Raw genomic sequence first — 20,376 nt, forward strand, 5'->3', positions numbered from 1 at the left:
CACTACCTTCACCATGTTTGACTGTAGGTATGATGTTCTTATGGTGGAATGTGGTGTTAGGCTTACACCAGATGTGATAGGATCCATCTCTTTCAAAATGTTCCACTTTTGACTCATCAGTCCACAGAATATTACCCCAAAAGTCTTGGGGGTCGTCTAGATGTTTCTGGCAAATGTGAGATAAGCTTTTGTTTTCTTTTTGGTTAGCAGTGGTTTGCAGCTTGCACCTTTCCCATGAATCCCCTTTTTGCCCAGCGTCTTTCTTATTGTGGACTCGTGTACATTGACCTAAATGAGGCAAGTGAGGCCTGCAGTTTTTCAGATGTTCATTTGCGCTCTTTTGCAAGCCCCTGAATGAGTTCTCAATGCGCTCTATGTGAACTTTTGGCAGGCCACTAAGGCACTCGTGGGAAGACTCACAGCTGTTTTTTCCATTTGTGAATAATGGCTCTCACTCTGGTTCCTAGAACTAGAGTTCCACAGCCTTAGCTTGGTATCTGATTTCACTGTGTTCTGCATCTGTATTTGAATCTCTTTAGAACGTGGCATCATGTGCTGCTTCTTGAGACCTATCTGAGTGATGTTTATCAAATCAAGTCACGTTTTTTGTCACTTTGTAAGGGGGAGCGAGGAGGCGGACACACACGCTGAGATAAGCGAGATTTATTAGGGGCAAATCCAGGGTCGTGGTCATAACAGTCCAGGTTCATATAGCCAATGCGGACGGAACGGGAAACAGACATGACAAAAACCAGAGCGACCAGCAAACAGACTTCAAACAAAGACCGATACAGTGATACAATGACTGGCAAACGCAAGGGGCAAACACAGGGCTTAAATACACGTAGCAATGAGGGACAGGTGAATACAATCAGGGGCAGAGTAACCAAACAGGGGGCAGGACTGAAACCAAAACAAAGGAGCACATGGACGGGACTGGGAGGGGCCAACCGTGACACACATCACAATTAGTGAGTGAGAATCTTAGGTGCGTAGCCCCCTTATAGAACTTAAATACAAAAAAAATTTAAACATCTAAGAAGAAAAAGAAATACATACTGTGTGTGTGTATGTGTGTGTATATATATATATATATATATACACACACACACACACACACACACACACACACACACACACACACACACACACAGACTCTGAACACCAGTATTGCACTATTCCAATGTACAGTTGTACAGTAATAAGTTCTGAAATAAAACTATGAAATGTACTGTTGCATAAACAAAGGTGCTGGTAACATTTACTGCAAAAGTATTTACAAATAAAAACAAAATTAACATTTTGGTTTTTTTGAGTCAACAGGTCTAGCAGTAAACATGCCTGGGTGTGGATAGCGAAACTGAACCCAGCAGTCAAATGAATTCGGTTAACTGGTTGATTTAGTAGCTAAGGGGGGAATTATTTTTTCACATGGGGCTGGTGGGGCTGACCAGCATTTTTTCCTTCAGTAAATAAAATCATAATTTAAAAACAGCATTATGTGTTGATGTGGGTTATCTTTGGTTCAGATCATCCAATTTCTTTTAATATTCGACATTCAAGTGTGACAAATATGGAAAAAACAAGAAATTTGGAAGGGGGCAAATACTTGTTCACAGCACTACACGTAATAATAAGGAACAAGAAAGAAATTCATTCACACTGATCCTCGTTGTTACTGGCTTGTAGTTTTCTTCCTCTAATTGCCCTGTTTTTTCTTGTTACGTGTCCTTAATGTATAATGCATCATACATGCATCATCAAGTTTGGTTATGAATGGATGTCAACCTTTGTTTTGCTCTCATCTGTCATTTCTGTACACTGCTGCTCCCATTATCCCTCTGCAGGAGTGCAGTACAACACCACTCCACCACTGTCCACTATTCAGAAGATTATTAGTTTAATCATCCCTCAAAGAACTCAGGCCTCTCAGAACTGCGTATGTATAGCTGTGCATGTCTGCATATGTACAGTTATTCACATATCTTCTTCATTGTTTTCTCATTCGTCTTTCAATTTATTGTATTTTTATTTTATTGTTAAACACTTGTAAACAGTCCATGCACTTGTCTGGCCTGTTCAGTATGTTGTATGTGTAGCACACTGACTCGGATTCTAGCAACAACGACAAAAAAAGCAGAAATGCTTTAGTCTCTTTTACCATCAGCTCCTGTTATGAGACTCTCAGAACGGTATGCATGTGAAAGAAATGAAGTGCATATGAAATAATAACACAAAGCCTTTATTTATACAGCAGTTTTAGTTAAATAAATATGAGCAAAACATTAGATATAATACCACAGTCTAAGGCCCAATCCTATCCCAATCCAGGAGTGTCACCCTAACCCCTTGGAACTGATTTCTAAGGGGGAGTGGTTGAAATCTTCCTGTACGAATTGGAACAACCCTCAAATAAAAAGAACATCACTTCATTAACAGACTACTAGCGCTGCTCTGTAGACGACCCTGCCAGTCTGCAGTGACAGCAGGGGAGGGTGAAGTTTAGCAACCTCACTGCTGGGCTTTAGTTACATTTAGGGAATCATATGCCTTCAAATAGGGGGGTGCAATTATTTACTATTGCCCACCCCTAATTCTTGGATGATATGAAGCTGAAGTCAGCTATTCACCAGCTTCTTGTTCGACTTTCCCTGTTCCATCTTAAATGGTGCGCCAGCTCTGACATCTCAGGTGCGAGAACGTAACTGCTGCAACATTTAAGGTGGAGCAAGAGATTTAGCAAGCGACAGAGACATCAGCATACCACTAATGATAATACAATGGTTATCATAATTTTTCATGGAAAAATACTCACATTTGTGGGTTTCTTTGGTCGCTTGTTCAGCCACCTTGCTGGTTTTACTTCTTTTCTCATTGTAAGATTGTGAAAAGTGGAAAATTGTCCTTTGTGGTGTAAAAACAACAAGTCCAAAAGTAGTTTTGCCAGTTTATTGGATGAAACTGCTGGACAAAACAATTTTATGATAATGAAGAAAGATATGAAAAATATAAATCAAGACAAAAATCATGCTGAATATGAAAAAGTTTAACAAAGGTAAAAGAGAATAAATGAAATGGGCTCTTTAATGGCTCTCAAGCCAATCACCCCAGTATAACTGAGTGTGGACTGCGCTCTTTCTCCCTTCTAGGCCAAGACAGTGAGTTAAGGCTTCTCTCTCAACGTCTCAACAATCCATCCTCCAGCCCAAACTAACCTAAGTTTCCACCATAGGAATTTATAGCACGCCGGCGTATCTGAAGTGGCTTCTTGGCCCAATCAGCATTCGCACAAGACAAGCACTCATTGCCGTGGCCTACACAGCCATGCGACACTGACTGCGCACCCTTAGTTTTACTCCCCTTAGAAAACATACATTGTAATACATGAGCATATGATTCTAAACCAGTGTCCAGGGAATACCCCCAGGAACCTGGGAACACAGGATCTAAAATGAATGTTCATGGAATACCCCAGGGAACACCAATCTTCATACTACCTAAAGCTAAAGATGAAATGTGGTCAATTGAGGTGAAAGGTGTACCTGTGTATGCGAGTATGTCTGTGTGTGGTGACATGTAGGTGTGGGTATGTATGTGTGTGATGTGCAGACTTCTTGGAGCCTAATTGTACGGGATGTTCTCCCATTCCCTTGATAGAGAGACCATGGACATCTGCTTTGACTTAGATTAGTTCGGCAAGAGACACCGTAAAGATAAACTTAAGTCACAGAAAACATCTAACAATTTTTAATAATTGGTACACTATGATTAATGCATGTATATGAACTTTAATAACACTCCTGTAATGATTATATTCCTGATTCTTTAATACCATTGTATAACATATAGCTGGATGGGTAAGATCCCCAGACTTGTCCTAGACCGGATACCCCTGATCTAAACGAAGTAACAGCACAAATGCATATAAAGAAAACAATACATAGAGACAAACAGATGCGTTTTATAAACCTAGTCAACATCAAAGACGCAATGTCTTAAATCTCTGTTTGAAACTGGAGGGTGGTGCTCTTCATCTTCTGTCTGTAGTGTTCATCAAACTGCTCATTCTGAGCAACAGTGAAGTGAGTCTTCCAGTCCCCAACTTTCCCTTTAGGAACAAAGAAACATACATTGTGGAAAGACAAAATACAAAGCAGAAATATATGTTTTACTTTGCCCCGTCGGTTTCTGATTAGCATCTTAAATAGATGTTTTATCTACTTACAGAATGACAAGCCTGAAATATTTACTGGGTATAAATATAAAATGAACAGTAATATTTACCAGTTTCATGCCAATAAATTCACGCCAATAGGAGGCACATTTTATGTCAGAATCTTTTATTTTTGAGATGTTTTCAAACTTATTTTCCATAAAAATAAGTGGGTTTGGGCTAAGTAGTTTTTATCCGAGTAAAAGATTTTAGTATATTTGAAGCTGATGTCTCATTGATATATGAATCCTTCAAAGTGTCGTACTTTTATGCACATAAAGTATTTGCCAAACAAGCACAATATGAAGAAACAATAAACAGAAAATACAACATACACCGAGTCTCAGATGCACCCAACATGTATTCTATCTCTCTTATTATCTGTTACCTTTCAGAATTAATCCAGCATACATAGGAGGATGCTTAGAATCTATTATAGACAAATCTACACTCTTAAAGATGGATGTTCTTGGGTTCTTTAATAAAGACTGTGGTTCTGTACAGATGAACCATTAAAGAACAATCTGCATGCTTAAATGGTTCTTCGCATGATGAAATGTTCTTTAGATTGATGGATAGGTCTATATAGCACCGAAAAGGGGACAATATCAAGCTTATAACAATAGAGGAACCTGCCATTTTTAAAAAAGGTTCTATGTAAAATCATACACACTGAGTTTTTGCCTCTACTTTTTCCTTTAAATACATGATGTGACCCGCCAGACCTGAGATGGCTGGCATGAAAGAAGAATTCCAATCTGTGGACAATACACTGCTCAAAACCTCAGTCAGTAGGCTCGTATAGTTTCATGGCTAACCTTTGCGCATAAATGGTGAAATCTTAAAGTCCAGGAATGACACGCCAGTGAAGTTGGTCATATTGTTCTGCTTCATCACATCAAAGTGAACGGCTTCTGTAATCCTTTCCCTCTCTTCCACTGGTGTAGATAAACCAAGGAATGAGCACAGATGCGCCACTTCACGCCCAGTGTCCTAGCCAAGAAAGAAAGAAAATCTCAAATCTCAGATTGTTGACCAGTCAGGGCTACATATGCAAAATGTTTTCTACTGTGCTTTCCTGACCTTCGCCATCTGCTCAAAGAACATGTAGTGCATGTTTGAGTACGTCTGCTTCTTCTCCCAGTATCCACACACATGATCGTACCAAGGACCAAACACCACTAAACAGCAAACAGATGTTCCATGACTTTCATTAGTCTTGTATTGCATTGATATTGATCCTCTGCCAGCTCTTTCACTCACTCTTTCCATCCATGAATTTCATTAGGAACGTGTTCCAGTCTCCTGGATCGGGCTGTGACATGTTCATCCGGTCAAAGTGAAAAAAAGACACAGCGGTGTCTTTAGCATTGCGAGCTACATAGACAACCTGAAAAGAAAGACCGTGTTAATAACACTACTAGAATATACACAGCTAATTTTAAGTCTAGAGTCCACTATATGAGGCTCTGGAGATGACATTATATCTTGTCATTATGTTGCAGGCCTTGCAAGATCTGCTCAAACTGCAGAAATGAGTTTAGTTTGCCTTTTGTAATAGTTATTTTACTGGCGTGGATTGTTGAAGCAAGGCCCTTTGATTAACTCTAGAATGATAGCTTTTTTTATAGGCCATAGGGAGCTCGTAACAGGCCAGTTCACATGTAAAAGCATGGCAAATATACCCTTCGTTGAAGGGCAAACAGTTGAACAGTTGCTCACACTCCCTGAAACTTCTACTTGACCTTTGTTTGGTGCAAATACAGGTTGTTATTAGATAAGGGCTTATTGTATAATCACTGCAGGATAAAAGGCACAGTAAGTACACCTGTAAAATTACGGCGAAATGTTAGTGCCTTGGAGGAAGACTGTGATTTCTCCATAATAGCATTTAATTCAACTAAACAGTGAACTAAACTATACAATAAACTATACAATATTGTTTTAATGTTAAACATCCACAGAGAAGAATCCCAGATACCCTGCAGTTCTGTTCCCAGAAGGATTTGGGCACCAGCTGAACGGGGAGATGGGTTTTGATGAGGCGTGGAGTGGTGGGCAACTTGTCTGCCAGCTCCACCCCTACAAAAGTATGATAAACCCCTCCATGAAATGATCCGCATTAAGGCCACTGTTTTGCCAATCCATAATGACAATCAATAACTTCATCATGACTGACTTATTCAAATCTTATGACTGCTATTGTGTCTGTATATGAGGACAAGGCTGATGATTACCTCACCGGTCATAGGTGTGTTGTATCGGAGGAGAGCAAGGCCACTTACCTAAAGGCATCCCAGGGAAGGCCATTTCAAGAAAAGGTACTCGAAGGTAGATGGGCAATGAGGACTGACGCTCTTGATCTGTCTTGCCAAAGTAGAGCAGATCTAAAGTATTAGATACCCAGGTGGTCCCTGATGGAGAAAAGATGGAGAAGGTGCTGTTGTGACCAGTGGTATTCAGTACAACAGGCAAAACTTAATCTCCAAAATGGTAACTTTACATGTGAAGCAAAACAGTCCTAAGTTAATGTAAAAGCATTTTATTCCAGTTCATTTCAGGCTATTTCTGTTCGTGTACATTCATCAGGACATTTTCACACAACATGAAGGGGTCCTGAAATTTTTTAATTATGTAATAAATATCAAATTTTATTTTTTATAGGGATACTTCAAAGACAACGCTGCACTCACTGGACACTGTTTATCATTCAGCAATAAGATTTATAGCAGGCGCTAGATATTCAACTCATCCATGCGAACTTCATGAAACAGTTGTTTGGCCTTCACTTTCAGTGTTAAAAACAAATTCATTGGATATTTTTGTGTATAAAACGATTACTAGTCAGCTATTTAGCTAGTATAGCATATTTAGCTAGTATAGCATATTTGTCCGCGTTCACATCATCAAATAAGTCTTGGTACAATTACGTTCTAATAGCTGGGCGTTCTGATAGCATGGTCTGATACGGCAAGGCAGCTTTTAGTTACAGTGCTCCATCTACATGAAATGATCTGCAGAAACATTTGAAATGGGAATAAATGATTTCCTTGGGTGATGAGATAACTGTTAAAGAGCTATCATTTTGTTTGGTCTTGTTTTTAACATGGTTTTGACTCTGATTTGATTCTGTTGGTTGTGGTCGTGTTTGTTGTTTTGTACACTGCTTTCTTGGTAAGGGCTCACTTGTAAAAGAGATTCTTAATCTCAATGTGATTACCCTGATTAAATAAAAGTAAAAGAGCATTAAAATAAAACAAAACAGTAAATAATAAAGGTTTTTGTCCTGTGATTACAGAAAACGTTTTGAAATTATACGAAGATTCATACTCACTGGACGAAACCAGGTCTCATAGTGTAAAGACCACAAAATCTTCACCCTTGAAAACAGTGATATGGTCTAATGTTTAGATTTGAAGAAGGGAAAAGGCTGCCTTCAACCCACAACCCACATTTGCCAATTGGTAGTGGATTCTCAATTCTGTGGGCAGCTATCTAATGGGAATGGGTATGTCTGAAGGTTGTTATGCAAGGTGAACAGCCTAAGATGGTTCTTTAAGGGTGCTTTAGTAAGGAAAATGGCTCTATGGCTCTATATAGAACCATTTGCATGATTAAAGGGTTCTTTGCATGATGAAAGCATTCTTCAGATTGATGGAAAATGTGCTATACATGGTTCTGAAAAGAAGATTTTCAAAAAGGGTTCTATATAGCACCCAAAAGGTTTCTCTGTGGTTACAAGCTTGACATCGTAACAATAGAGGAATGCTTTTTGGAGCTAGATAGAACCTTTTAGAAGGTTCTATGTCATCTACAGCACATTCTGAATAACCCTTTCATGGTGCAAAGAACCCTTTAATCATGCAAAGGATTCTGTAAGCGTTCATGTTCTTTATAGAACCATTTTCCTTACTTAAAGAACCCTTAAAGAACCATCTTTTTAAGTTTGTAGGATAATGAGACACGGGACCCCACAGTTTCCTCATGATGCCCCCACACACAGCATTAAACAAATGCAAACGTTTTTTCGTGACCACCAAGATGAACTCAGTTGCCTTCAGATATGAACAACATCTAATCTTTATTGCAACATCTGAAACACAATGCAAAGATGATTTTCATCTCCATCTTTCTTAACGGAACTAGAGGCTTCCCTTTTGTCGGAGTTGTCCAAACCCCCATCACATGGGTCTGGACTGTGTGACAGAACTATGAGATGTTCTGAAGGCAATGGGTGGGCACACTCTTTACACGGTAATTGACATTGATATTATTATTGAGTTTGTTCGTTGTGTGCATATTGCAATGCGATTCTGCTAAAATTGATTGACTAATGTACCTGATTTTCAAGGTGTTTGAAGATGGCTCCATCTTTAAAGTGAAATGCCTTCCAGCCTTCATTCATCCTGGGAATGTTAGCATTCAAACAAATAAAGCCCACACACCTGCTTTGGGATAGGTGGCGATGAGGATGTCCTCTGGTCTTGCCTGGAAGTTCTGAATGTTCTCCCAGTTGTCAGTGAAGTAATGGACCATAGAGATGCCTTCAAAATCGATCAGCTCTGCCCGACTCACTGTCTTTATGGTTTAGTTTGAAAAGACTTACAGTTTATTAGCTGTAATTCAAGTCTTTGGTGCACTGAATTAACCAAAGTGACTCATTAAATGTACCACACACTCTTAAAAAGATGGTTTCTCAAGGGTTCCTTAGTAAAGACAATGGTTCTGTGTAGAAACATGAACACTCCAAGAACTATTTGCATACTTAAAGGGTTCTTTGTATCGTGATATGGTTCTTCAAATTGTTGGAGAACATATGGTTCTAGATAGAGCCTCTCTGAAAAGAGTTCTGTGTACCACCAAAAATGTCCTGCTGTGACAATATCAAGTAACATTAGAAGAACCTTTTTTGGTGCTATGTAGAACCATTTCACCATGCAAAGATACCTTTAAGAATACCAATGGTTCTTAGAGTGTTCATGGATTTCTATAGATGTATTGACTTTGCTTAAAATCCTTGGAGAACCATTTTTGAGTGCAGCTTTCTAAAGAAGAACAGTTTACAGTAACTCCAAGAAGTATTTGGACATTTGTGTTGTTTTTTAAACAGCCCAAGACTTTAATTGTTCTCTTTAAGTGCTTCTTTGCAGACTTTTCAGGTTTTTATGCAAAAGCCTTTGCACAGGTCAAGGTAAATGAATGACTTCATCAATCTCATCAGTGAATTCATCTCCTAGCTTTCTCTATGCAGACTCTAGAAATGTCTACCAGTGTCTTGTTGTGCTAAACGTGCTTTTCTCTAAATATTTTGTGTTTTTCTCTAAATCATTTTATGAAGCAACCTAAATAATTTTATCAGTGGTTAACACAGATGTTTACTAATGACTAAATGGTTTAATTGTACAAATTCTTATGGGGGCCACTGTATTAAAGTATTCAGGTCATTGGCTCTCTGAAAATAGATTCAGGCTATTATGCGAAATCTATAGTTGGTTACTCTTTACTTCATATCGCAGTCTTGGGCCCAATCCCTTTTCACCCCTTGCCCCTTCTACTTAGCCCTTTACCCTCATTTTTTAAGCCTAACATTAGGGTTATGGTGCTCCAGTTTTTGTTGAGATAGAGGGGTAGGGCAAAAGATACATGGCCCTTCAGACAGAGGTTTTCAAAGGCTGCCTTCAGACCAAACAGTTTAATGAGAAAAAAAGAAAAACCGACCACAAGGCTGTGCAAACGACCAAAGAAACCCACAGACATGAATATTTTCTCCATTAAAAATTACGATAATCATTGTATTACCTTAGTTTAATGTTGTTTTAATCTAGCTGACTTCAGCTGCATATCACCCAAGAATTAGGTATGGGCGATAATAAATAGGTTAACTGACTTATCCCTTACCTGTGAAGGCATATGATGCCCAAAAGTTAACTAGAGACCAGCAGCGTTCTTAACAGGTTCCTAACCTTTACCCTCCTCTGCTATCACTGCAGACTGGCAGGGTCACCTGAGAGTAGTGCTAGTAGTCTGTTAATGAAGTACTGTTCTTTTTATTTGAGGATTGCTCCATTTCATACACTCTCTTAGATAAAAGGTATGAAACTGTCACTGTGGTGGTACCCTCAAGGGTACATCTCAGTATCTTTAGTCAGGGAACATAATTGTACCATAACCCATTGAAATGATATTTTCTGAGTTGCACTGGCTCCAGACACAGGCGTTTCATTTTATTGTCCTGTTTTAAAACATCAGTTTATTAAAAGGTACCAATAAGTACTGTTCACCTGGGAAAACATATATTCAAGGGTCACAATCGGACATTACAACCACTGTTGTACCTTTGAGGGAACATTTAAACTGTTTTTACCTTGATGAACAAGAAATGTACCTACACTGTACCTTCATTTCTAACAGTGCAGGAAGATTTCAACCACTCCCCCTTGTAAATCAGTTCCAAGGGGCGGGGTGATGCTCAATCTCCCAATGGAAATTTGATGTAATATTCGAGTTTGTTGCTTTATTGCACATACGATGAATCTATATCCAAACCCCTTTCAAACAGTTTCCAGTTTTGTCTGGTTCTTCGTTTTATGCCCTCGGCCTGTTCAACCATTTAATAACCCTCTGTATGACATTATTATAGAGTGCAATGAACACTTCAAATATTCCATATTCATTTTAGGCAGAACTTTCCAGTTGACTCACCGAAGGTAAAACAGATCCTTCCATGATGAATTAAGTGTTGTCCTTGTCCTCCTGTCTTTTTGGGCTCTTCCTCTGTAAATATTATTTAGACGCTCTTTTCTCTTGCTCTGCTCTTGCACAGCTGATGTCCCCAGTTGCATGTGTGTTAAGTCCTGCCCCTCCTTGGAACACGTTGACCAGCCCAAAACATACAATACTCAAATGCCTCCAACCACAGTCCATGTTCACTGGAACACACCAAACCTGTCGTAACATGTTAGTAACATTAAAAACACAAGTTAACCTATTTTTATCCAGGAATGCTAGGCCACATCCCAAAAACATGGATTAATTAATGACTCTCTTTTCCTTGGGTGGATTCTTGAGTTCTCCACTGTAAACTATGATAATTTCTGCATTAGGATATACTGACATATTTAAACCAATGGAAAACACTGCAGTAAAATTAGTAGTGGCTACTGGTGTGATAATAGTAAGAATGTATTAACTATGACAATATGACAAACCCTGACATGTCTTGTTAAGATATACAGACATAGTTAAACCAAAACTGCAAATAATATATGAAAATACTGCAGTAATATGAATATTGCCTACTAGTATGATTTTAGTAATAATGTATTGGTACATATCACAATACAAGGACAAGAAAAACAAACTTCTGGAGGAGTGACTTTGAACAATCAGTGACTTGCATGCTTTTAGAAGGTCCCGAGGGCCGTGGGCCTCCAAGTTCTTCATTCTTGTTGAAGTTTCCTGCTTCCTGTTCATTCTTTCAGCCACCCCGTGCGCTGATTTCCAAGTTCAAAACAAATCGTTATCTCTCACACTCCTACAGACTCTTACAGTGCTTTGTAGACCCCCTTGCATGGTCTGACTTTTAGATTCTTCTGGAATGTAAACAGTCCCACAAAATGTTTGGTAACTGTGATGTTTGACCAGAACAATATGTGCATGGAGTTGAATGGACAGGCAGTACTTTCATAAAGTACTCTGTATAAAGAACACTATGGGGTTACTACCCTCAGCATGAGAGCTTGCGTGCACTTGCTTGTGTGTACGTCCAGGAGAAAAAAAAATATTGAAACAAATACATTAAAGTTCGCTTTAATAAAATGGGTCAACACTAAATTTTACAATATATATGATTTGCGCAGGATTCATGATGCTTTAAATCTCTGTTCTGAGGCGGAGGGTGGTGTTCTTCATCCTCCGTTTGTAGTGTTCATCAAACTGCTCGTTCTGAGCCACAGTGAAGTGGTTCTTCCAGTCTCCAACTTTTCCTTCAGGAACAAATATAAGAACAAGAAGAGGAAGAGAAACTTGAACATTACCTAAATCTGTTTTTGATCTCACACAATAGGCTGATGCATTGGTCTTTGGTAGATGTCTAAAATGTTGAACTTTGAAAGCATACACTCTTTAGGGCCCAGTCCCATTACTTATTTTTACCCCTACCCCTTGGTTTCGAGTGTCACCCTAACCCCTTGGAACAGAGTTACAAAGGCTAGTGGTTGAAGTCTTGCCCTACAAAATGGGAAAATCCTCAAAAACAAACAAAAACATTGCTTCATTATCAGGATACTAGCTTTGCTCTGTCGGCGACCCGGCCCGACTTCAGTGATAGGAGAGGAGGGAAGTTCAGAGGAGGGAGTTCAGCTCCTCGCCGCTGGGCTTTAATTATATTAAGGGTAACATGTGCTTTCAAAGAGGGGGAAAAGACAATTATTTACTATCGCCCACCGCTAATTCATTGCTGAATGGTATTTTGGCAGACGCTCTTATCCAGAGCGACTTACAATTTGATTATTGTTACACAGGAAGGCGGTGTTAGGAGTCTTGCCCAAGGACTCTTATTGTTATAGTGTAGGGTGTTTTGCCCAGGTGGGGATTGAACCCCAGTCTACAGTGTAGAAGGCAGAGATGTTAACCACTACACTAACCAACTATCCAATGAATGAAGCTGAAGTCAGCTATTCTTGTTCGAATTTTCCCGTTCCACCTTAATTGGTGCTGCATTTCTGTTGCCTAAGGCGCCGGAGTGTTACTGCTGCACCATTTAACGTGGAACGGGAAATTTAACTAGCTGGCATACCGAGGTACTGGAATACTGCTGGTGATGTTTTATGCTTATTATGGAGAAAATGATCCTAATAGATTGAAACGACATTAAACTAAGGTAATACAATGATTATCGTAATTTTTAATGGAGAAAATATTCACGTTTGTGGGTTTCTTTGGTCGGTTGCGCAGCCATCTGGTCAGTTTTTCTTTTTTCCTCACTACACTGTTTGGTACGGAGTGAGCCTCTGAAAAACCTCCATCTGGAGGGCCATGTATCTTTTGCCCTACCCCTCTATCTCAACAAAAACTGGAGCACCATAACCCTAATGCTAGGCTTAAAAACTGAGGGCAAAGGGCTAAGTAGAAGGGGCAAGGGGAGAAAAGGGATTGGGCCCAAGACTGCGATATGAAGCAGGGAAGTGTGGGAAAGTTAGCTAGCTTAACCTAGCTACTGATACATTAGCATACTTTAGCAATTTTTTAATGCTTTTTACGAAGAAAACGATCATAATACATTGAAACGACATTAAACTAAGATAATACAGTGGTTTTAACAGAGAAAACACATTTGTAAGTTTCTTTGTTCGCTCGCGCAGCCATGTTGACGGTTTTTCTTTTTTCCTCCTAATACTCCATCTGGAGTGTGTCTCTCTGAAAAACCTCCACTTGGAGGGCCATGTGGCCCTAACACCCTCCCCCGCTATCGCAACAAAAATTGGGGCACCCTTAACGTTACCCTAGACGTGCATGCGCAAAACCGAGGGCTAAGGGCTCAGAGGTGGGGGGCCAAGGGGTGAAATGGGATTGGGCCAAGGTGTTTGTTGTAACTCTCAATAGAGTTGTGATGGTGATGCATTTGAAATATGGTCAAACATCTACCCCAAATAATAGTGGCTGTTCAGATGTTCACCCTCAAGGAGAAGCTCTATTATAGCTCCGATGTCAAAATTTCAGGCAAGCGTCTGTTTATTCATGCAACCATGCAAAAAGTTAAAGATGCCCTCCAAATTTGTTTTACTACAAATTAAGATTTGCCCAGATCAGACTGCAAATTGCCTCAAAACTGCCCAGTTAAAAAGTACTTTTTAAAACTACACCATGAGTTAGAATGACACAGCAAAACTGGTTCTCAAATGCGATTTTCTTTACACAGTTTTCTCATTAACGGTTAAACATTGCAGATATGCTATGATATGGTTTCAAATGTTCTTAAACATTGGATATGACTAATTTTAAAAAATGGTAAATTAGTAAATAAAATAAAAAAAAACACTTGATTTTCTAAATGAGTCTTTCTAATGTTCTGGAAAGTTGGCATGCTTTTTTGTGGAGTAAAGTATTGTTGACATGACAAACTTGAACAATTTTTCATTAAAAACTTTTTGCTGCAGTTTTCAATTAGTGTATTTTTCTGTAAGTTAAATCGAAGTATGTTCTAGTTTATATAATGTAAATAACCCATTAGAATATCTGAAGTCTATTCATGTGAAACCAAACATTCAGTCAGCAGGCCCGTATGGATTTATGGCATATTAACCTTTGCGCATGAAGGGTGAGATCTTTAAGTCCATGATTGGGAGTGTAGAGTAGTTGGTCATCTTATTCTGCTTCATGGCATCGAAGTGAGCACCTTGTGTGATTCTCTCCCTCTCCTCAGCTGATGTAGACAAACCAAGAAAGGAGCACAAACGCTCCACCTCGCGCCCAGTGTCCTAGACGAGCAGTGAGAGAAGATGTTCAGAGCCCAAATTCTCGACTGAACCCAAATTCTGAACTAAAGACGACCCTTCCCCAGATATAAGAGCTAAGACAGTGTAATTTCTTTGCTTTCTTACCTCCACCATATCCTCAAACAACATGTAGTGAATGTTTGAGTACGTCTGCTTCTTCTCCCAGAATCCACACACATGATCGTACCAAGGACCAAACACATCTAGTAGAGGTAAAGTAGAAAAAGTTAAAGGACTTTAATTTACATTTTGAAATAGCATTCATTTTAATCTTGCTGTGATTCGCTAATTTAATCAGCGAACAAGTGAGTGAATGTGCACTGGGTTCCTTCAGCAGTGCTGCTCTGTGAGCCACTTTTTAAAGTAGGCTATTCCATGTTAAATTGAGTGAACTATTGAAAATTAGTATAATAATCTGTCTTGCCAAGTAAAGTTACGTTTTACAGTTGAACACATGCATAGCTTTCCTTACACAGTGCAGTCTGGCTAGCTTTCTAATCATTAGACTCATAGATGACCTGTAGCATGAGCAGTCTCAATTATTAATGTAGATAATGTAGAGAGAACAGACAAAGCCTCATTTTTGATGTTGTTTTAACACAGTAACGCTTTTATTTATTTGTTTATTTGTGTGTGTGTTTGTTTTTAGCACTCTGGGCCTTACCTGGCCACTACATTCTAAAAGGTCTAGCTACACCCCCTGAAGTTTACAGTTGTGACACTCAATGATAAAATTGTTTATCTGTTATTCTCACGATTAAGTCTAAGGTAGAATCATATGTTATTGCATTTCAGTGCTGCTTAGAGTCTAAACAAGTGCTGTTCCCATGCTGAGGGTAGTCTGAACCAATCAAAGCTATTCTTTATATACAAATGGTAGCAGTTTCACCTTCATAAGAAATACAAACATGTGAAAATGTTTGGACTTTCGAACATTTTGTGTCCAAGAATGGACTTCACTGGGCTTCAACGCCTTAAATGGCTGGGGCCCATCAGCAGTGTGCATTAATGTACCTGTAGTTACTGATTACTAAGCCTTTGTATGTAACAAGCCTGGGTTTTTTAAGAGGTTAATTAAGAGATCTAAAAACATTAGGGCAAAATCTCAAACAGTCTAATTGGGAGCCCACTGTGACTTATTTAAGTCTATTTAAACTTATTTAAGCTTAGAAATAACATTAATATCGGTACACTATATGGACAAAAGTATTGGGACACACCCAATTCAGTTAGTCACATTGCCGCAGGTGTATAAAATCAAGCACCTTGCCAAGCCGTCTGCTCACTGAATTCAAGGATGGCACTATAATAAGATGCCATCATTGCAACGAGTCAGTTCGTGAAATTTCTTCCTTTTTAGATATTCCACGGACAACTGTGAACGGTATGATTGAAAAGTGGAAGTGTTGAGGAACCACAGCAACTCAGCCACGAGGTGGCAGACCGTGTAAAGTTACAGAGCAGTGCTGGTAACTCATCCACTATGGACCCAGTGGATAAGAGTTACCAACACTGCTGACTCAGTAACTGCAGTGTTATAAACTTCCTCTGGCATTAACTTCAGCACAAAAACTGTTCACCTAGAGCTTCATGGCATGGGTTTCCATGACCAGGCAGGCACGCAGGCCTTACATCAAAATGCACAATGCCAAGCGTTGGATGGAGTGGTGTAAAGGACACCACTACTGGACACTACTAGAGCAGTAAAAATGTGTGGATCGCACTTCTCTATCTGGCATTCTGATGGATGAGTCTGGGTTTGGCGAATGCCAGGAGAACATTACCTGCCTGACTGCACTGTGCCAACTGTAAAGTTTGGTGGAGGAGGGATAATGCCATGGGGTTGTTTCTCAGGGTTTGGCTTAGGCCCCTTTGTTCCAGTGAAGGGAAATTCAGATTCAGATTCCTTTATTGATCCCAGGGGGAAATTGGAGTTATTAATGTAGTAATAGTAATATTAATGATTTAGCATAAAAAGACATTGGACAATTGTATGCTTTCCAACATTGTGGGAACAGTTTGGTGAAGAACTTTTTCTGCTCCAGCATGACTGAGACCCAGTGCATAAAGGAAGGTCCATAAAGGCATAACTGAGTGAGTTTGGTGTGGATGAACTTGACTGGCCCTCACAGATTGTGATGCAGGCCATCTCGTCTATCATCAGTGTTTGACCTCACAAATGCTCTTTTGGATGAATGGGCAAAAATTGCCACAGACAGACCTTATAATCTTTTAGTAGCTGCATATTAATGTCTACGGTTTTAGAATGGGATGTCATAGTAGGTGTAATGCCGAGGTGTCCCAGTACTTTTGTCTGTATTGTGTATCAGTAAATCACCTTGCCTTTGGTCAGTACAGATCTCATGGGATGTGGTAACTGTCTCACTCACTCTTTCCGCTCATGAATGTTTGTAGGTATGTGTTCCAGTCTCCTGGCTCCGGCTGTATGATGTTCATCCGCTCAAAGTGATAATAAGACACAACGTTGTCTTTAGCATTTCGAGCTACATATACAACCTAGAAAAGGGGAGAGCGAAAACTAATAGTAATGACAGGAGATATACAGTAAGACCTGCTCAAACTAGAGTCCAGTTTGTTTCTTGTAACAGCTACGGTTAAGATGTAGCGAGAGAATGCAGGCTTTCTTGATCAGTACTGTACATGCACCTTCTGATCTAGACCATAGTGGTCTCAAAGCAGGCCTAGGGCCTTCGATACAACTTCAACGTGTGATACGCATGGTCTTAATGGAAGGGAGAAGTACTTCCCTGCACTCTAAAAATTCAGCTTGACCTCTGCTTGCGAAGGCAGTTAGCTACAGGTAGTTACAAGATGAAGGCTTGTTGCACAACAACTTTAAGAGTTGTAAATGTGAGGATATTTTATACAGTACATGCACAATCTTATAAAGATTACAACTGTGGCAGAAGCACATGGGTGTGTCTGTGTTATCACTTCATATAAATACGCACTTCAAACTGAGCCATACAGAACAACAATCTTTGATGCTGAGGACATCATGAGCATTAACTTTTGTATGTGAATATTAAATGTACAGTACTGTGCAAAAGTCAGAGACCATCCTTCATTTATTTAACTTTCAGTCAGAACGTACAAGTTTGCCGTGTCAGGAGAAAACATTTAATAGAAAATGACGTGGATTATTTTATATCTGAATAGTTGTTTTAAGTGGATATTAAATAAATAAAGCACAGTCTCTAACTTTGACTTCTTTGACTTTGTTTATATTTGAAATAGTGTTTAAGGCCATGTATGTAAGACGATCAATATACAGTACCCTGCAGTTCTGTTCCCAGAAGGATTTGGGCACCAGCTGAACAGGAAGATGGGTTTTGATGAGGCGTGGAGTGGTGGGCAACTTGTCTGCCAGCTCCACCCCTGACAAAAAGGACATAAAAGCTCTCCATGGAATTTGTCAGTATGGCTTTTGTTTGGTTTATGCACAGACAAGCAATAATGTTTCGCTGTTTATGTCTCTGTTTCTGAAGACAAAGCTGAAGATGAGTCAGAAGGAGCCGAGCCACTCACCCGTTGGCAGCTCAGGGATGGTCATCTCAAGGAAGGGTACTCGCAAATATATGGGCACAGAGGTTTGGCGCTCTGGTTCCATATTGCCAAAGTAGAGCAGGTCCAAAATGTAGGATACCCAGGTGGTCCCTGATGAGCAGCAGTGGGAAAAGGTGGAGAAGAAAGTGTTGGTGCAAACAAGTATCAAAGTATCAAACAAAACAACGTGGTATTCTGTCCAATCAACAGACATCTGTCAATATTTACAGTCGTTGGCAAAAGTTTGAGCGCATCCTCTACAGCGAACACATTAGTTATTTGTGGAATTTTACATGTTACTTTACATAAAAAGTGTCCTGTACAAAAGTTAAAGTTAAAAACTTTTTTATATTATACTTCATTTTTTTACAACATGGTAAACTCAATAAATAAATAGACACTGTGATCTAGAATTTGCAGGAAACTGGCAAATCTAAGCGTCTTCCCTGTAAAGGATGTGTTGACTTATTTTCTCTTAGAAAATCAAGAAAAATCATAATTTGACTGGGCGTATTAAAACATCTGCATTTACCTTTGTGAGCCCCCCAGTGAGCAAAGCTATGTCTGTCTATGATCATTCAATGTCATTTATTTAGACAGGGGTTGCCAAAATAACAGAAACACCACATACTCCATAAGATGAGACAGAAGGGAAAAGGCTGAAAGGCTTTTTTAATGATACACAAATATAATAATAACAATCAAAATACACAATATACAGGAAAAGAAGGAAGAAGATGGACATTAAGGCACAGTAATAAAGCCTCATGAGTTGCATTTCACCTTTTTTCTACATCTGAACATCTATGTTTTAAACGTGGTGGCAGGTCTTTATAGGCAGCCATCTAGTTTGACAATAACATCACAAGAAGCTGCCTGAAAGCAAAGGGTGGCCTTATTCTTTATAAAGTACTTGATGCTTATATTATATTGTATATTCCCTGTATGGACGGCCCGAATTTTGAAGACCCTTAGATGTTTAAAAAGCCGAATCCAATGGTGCTTTTGAAAATGAATAGTGAGCTTGAGCAATCTATCAACCGAATGAGGATTAGGGGCTCCTAGCCTTCATTCATCATTGGACGCTTTAGCGTTCTTGATCATTCTCGGTCATCTCTTTTACAAAGCACACATACCTGCTTTGGGATAGGTGGCAATGAGGATGTCATCTGGTCTTGCCTGGAATTTCTGAACGTTCTCCCAGTTGTCAGTGAAGTAAGGGACCATAGAGATGCCTTCAAAATCAAACAACTCTGGACGACTCATCTTCTTCATATGCAATGTGGAAAAAATTACAATCCATCAATTCTGGATCCATCAAGCCTCAGAGTCCAGTGTAAATAATAAACATAAATATTATAGGGAATATTGAAATGCTGAGCAGAATGAACAGACATTAAGGGGTATTACAAAGTGAGTAGTGACTGTCCACTGAAACCTGGACTTGGGCTTGATGTACTTGATCTAATCTGATATTAGAAAGCAACAGTCAGTCACATTTGCATATTATTAACCAGCTCTTTGGGTTTGGCACATGCCAGACTCTGGGGATCAGTGCAGATCCTCTTTCTAAGAGGCATTGACATTTAGCACTTGGATATCTTCCAAAATGTGATTTAATCTGTGTCAGTTCAGCATCATTATTCATTGGCATATTTCAGCAGAAATCTTGGAATCAACACAACATTAGTGACAGTTATTTCCTTTATTTCTGAGAGGGTAGGACTGTACATCTAAACGACATGTTTATAACAGTTTGATGTCTGCTGTGCGTTTCCCAAATGTCAATCTAAGGCCAAAATATATGCATCCTAATGTTACCTCACCTCAGGTAAATTAAATCCTTCCATGATGAAATATGTGGTGAAAGGTCCCTGTTAGACCCTCTTCTTTATGCACTCCTGCCTTGTTCTTGTTTTCAGAACTCCGAATTTGGAGCTCCGTTCTCTTGCACTGCTCTTCTGCTTTTCCCCTCCCCCTCTTTCTGTCCTTGCACTTGTGCCTGGGTCCCGCCCCTCCACAAGCCATTCCTACCAACCACCCAGCGCCAACTCTGCGCTCAAACTTTGTTCTGATTCTCCAGGGAACTCCCTGCTCTCA

The 20,376-nt window shown here is 39.5% G+C and overlaps 2 protein-coding genes across 5 annotated transcripts; both read right to left on the reverse strand.

Moving 5' to 3' along the window:
- Positions 1 to 2,830: 2,830 nt before the first annotated feature.
- LOC108432119 (cytosolic sulfotransferase 2-like) lies at positions 2,831 to 11,862 on the reverse strand. 2 transcript variants are annotated; one of them, XM_017705739.2, is made up of 8 exons: positions 10,916 to 11,862; positions 8,659 to 8,791; positions 6,499 to 6,627; positions 6,195 to 6,295; positions 5,477 to 5,603; positions 5,297 to 5,394; positions 5,032 to 5,206; positions 2,831 to 4,108 (listed from the first exon to the last, which is right to left on the reverse strand). In XM_017705739.2, the coding sequence occupies exons 1-8, from the start codon at positions 10,937 to 10,939 to the stop codon at positions 3,996 to 3,998; spliced, it is 900 nt and encodes a 299-aa protein (XP_017561228.1). In that variant the 5' UTR covers positions 10,940 to 11,862; the 3' UTR covers positions 2,831 to 3,995. The 2 variants fall into 2 exon arrangements, with proteins under 2 accessions (XP_017561228.1, XP_037392066.1); XM_037536169.1 differs by having other exon boundaries at positions 2,832 to 4,108; positions 8,659 to 8,787.
- Positions 11,863 to 12,006: 144 nt separating this feature from the next.
- LOC108432118 (cytosolic sulfotransferase 3-like) lies at positions 12,007 to 20,259 on the reverse strand. Of its 3 annotated transcripts, none has more exons than XM_017705738.2 (8): positions 20,103 to 20,259; positions 19,413 to 19,542; positions 18,259 to 18,387; positions 18,008 to 18,108; positions 17,100 to 17,226; positions 14,815 to 14,912; positions 14,517 to 14,691; positions 12,007 to 12,198 (listed from the first exon to the last, which is right to left on the reverse strand). In XM_017705738.2, the coding sequence occupies exons 1-8, from the start codon at positions 20,124 to 20,126 to the stop codon at positions 12,086 to 12,088; spliced, it is 897 nt and encodes a 298-aa protein (XP_017561227.1). In that variant the 5' UTR covers positions 20,127 to 20,259; the 3' UTR covers positions 12,007 to 12,085. The 3 variants fall into 3 exon arrangements, with proteins under 3 accessions (XP_017561227.1, XP_017561226.1, XP_037392065.1); XM_017705737.2 differs by having other exon boundaries at positions 19,413 to 19,545; XM_037536168.1 differs by having other exon boundaries at positions 19,413 to 19,511; positions 20,103 to 20,255.
- Positions 20,260 to 20,376: the final 117 nt, after the last annotated feature.

The sequence above is a fragment of the Pygocentrus nattereri genome, chromosome 29 (genome assembly GCF_015220715.1).
Source record: "Pygocentrus nattereri isolate fPygNat1 chromosome 29, fPygNat1.pri, whole genome shotgun sequence".
NCBI classification, from domain to species: Eukaryota; Metazoa; Chordata; class Actinopteri; order Characiformes; family Serrasalmidae; genus Pygocentrus; species Pygocentrus nattereri.

Coding starts and splice junctions, on each gene's coding strand:
- LOC108432119 (XM_017705739.2), bottom strand. CDS start 10,939: ATGGAAGGATCTGTTTTACCTTCG. Junction 6,296..6,498: donor CTTCCCTGGGATGCCTTTAG/GTAAGTGGCCTT, acceptor ATACTTTTGTAG/GGGTGGAGCTGGCAGACAAG. Junction 5,395..5,476: donor GAAATTCATGGATGGAAAGA/GTGAGTGAAAGA, acceptor TTTGCTGTTTAG/TGGTGTTTGGTCCTTGGTAC.
- LOC108432118 (XM_017705737.2), bottom strand. CDS start 20,126: ATGGAAGGATTTAATTTACCTGAG. Junction 14,692..14,814: donor TGTTTGAGGATATGGTGGAG/GTAAGAAAGCAA, acceptor CTGCTCGTCTAG/GACACTGGGCGCGAGGTGGA. Junction 12,199..14,516: donor CTCACCCTTCATGCGCAAAG/GTTAATATGCCA, acceptor TTGTTCCTGAAG/GAAAAGTTGGAGACTGGAAG.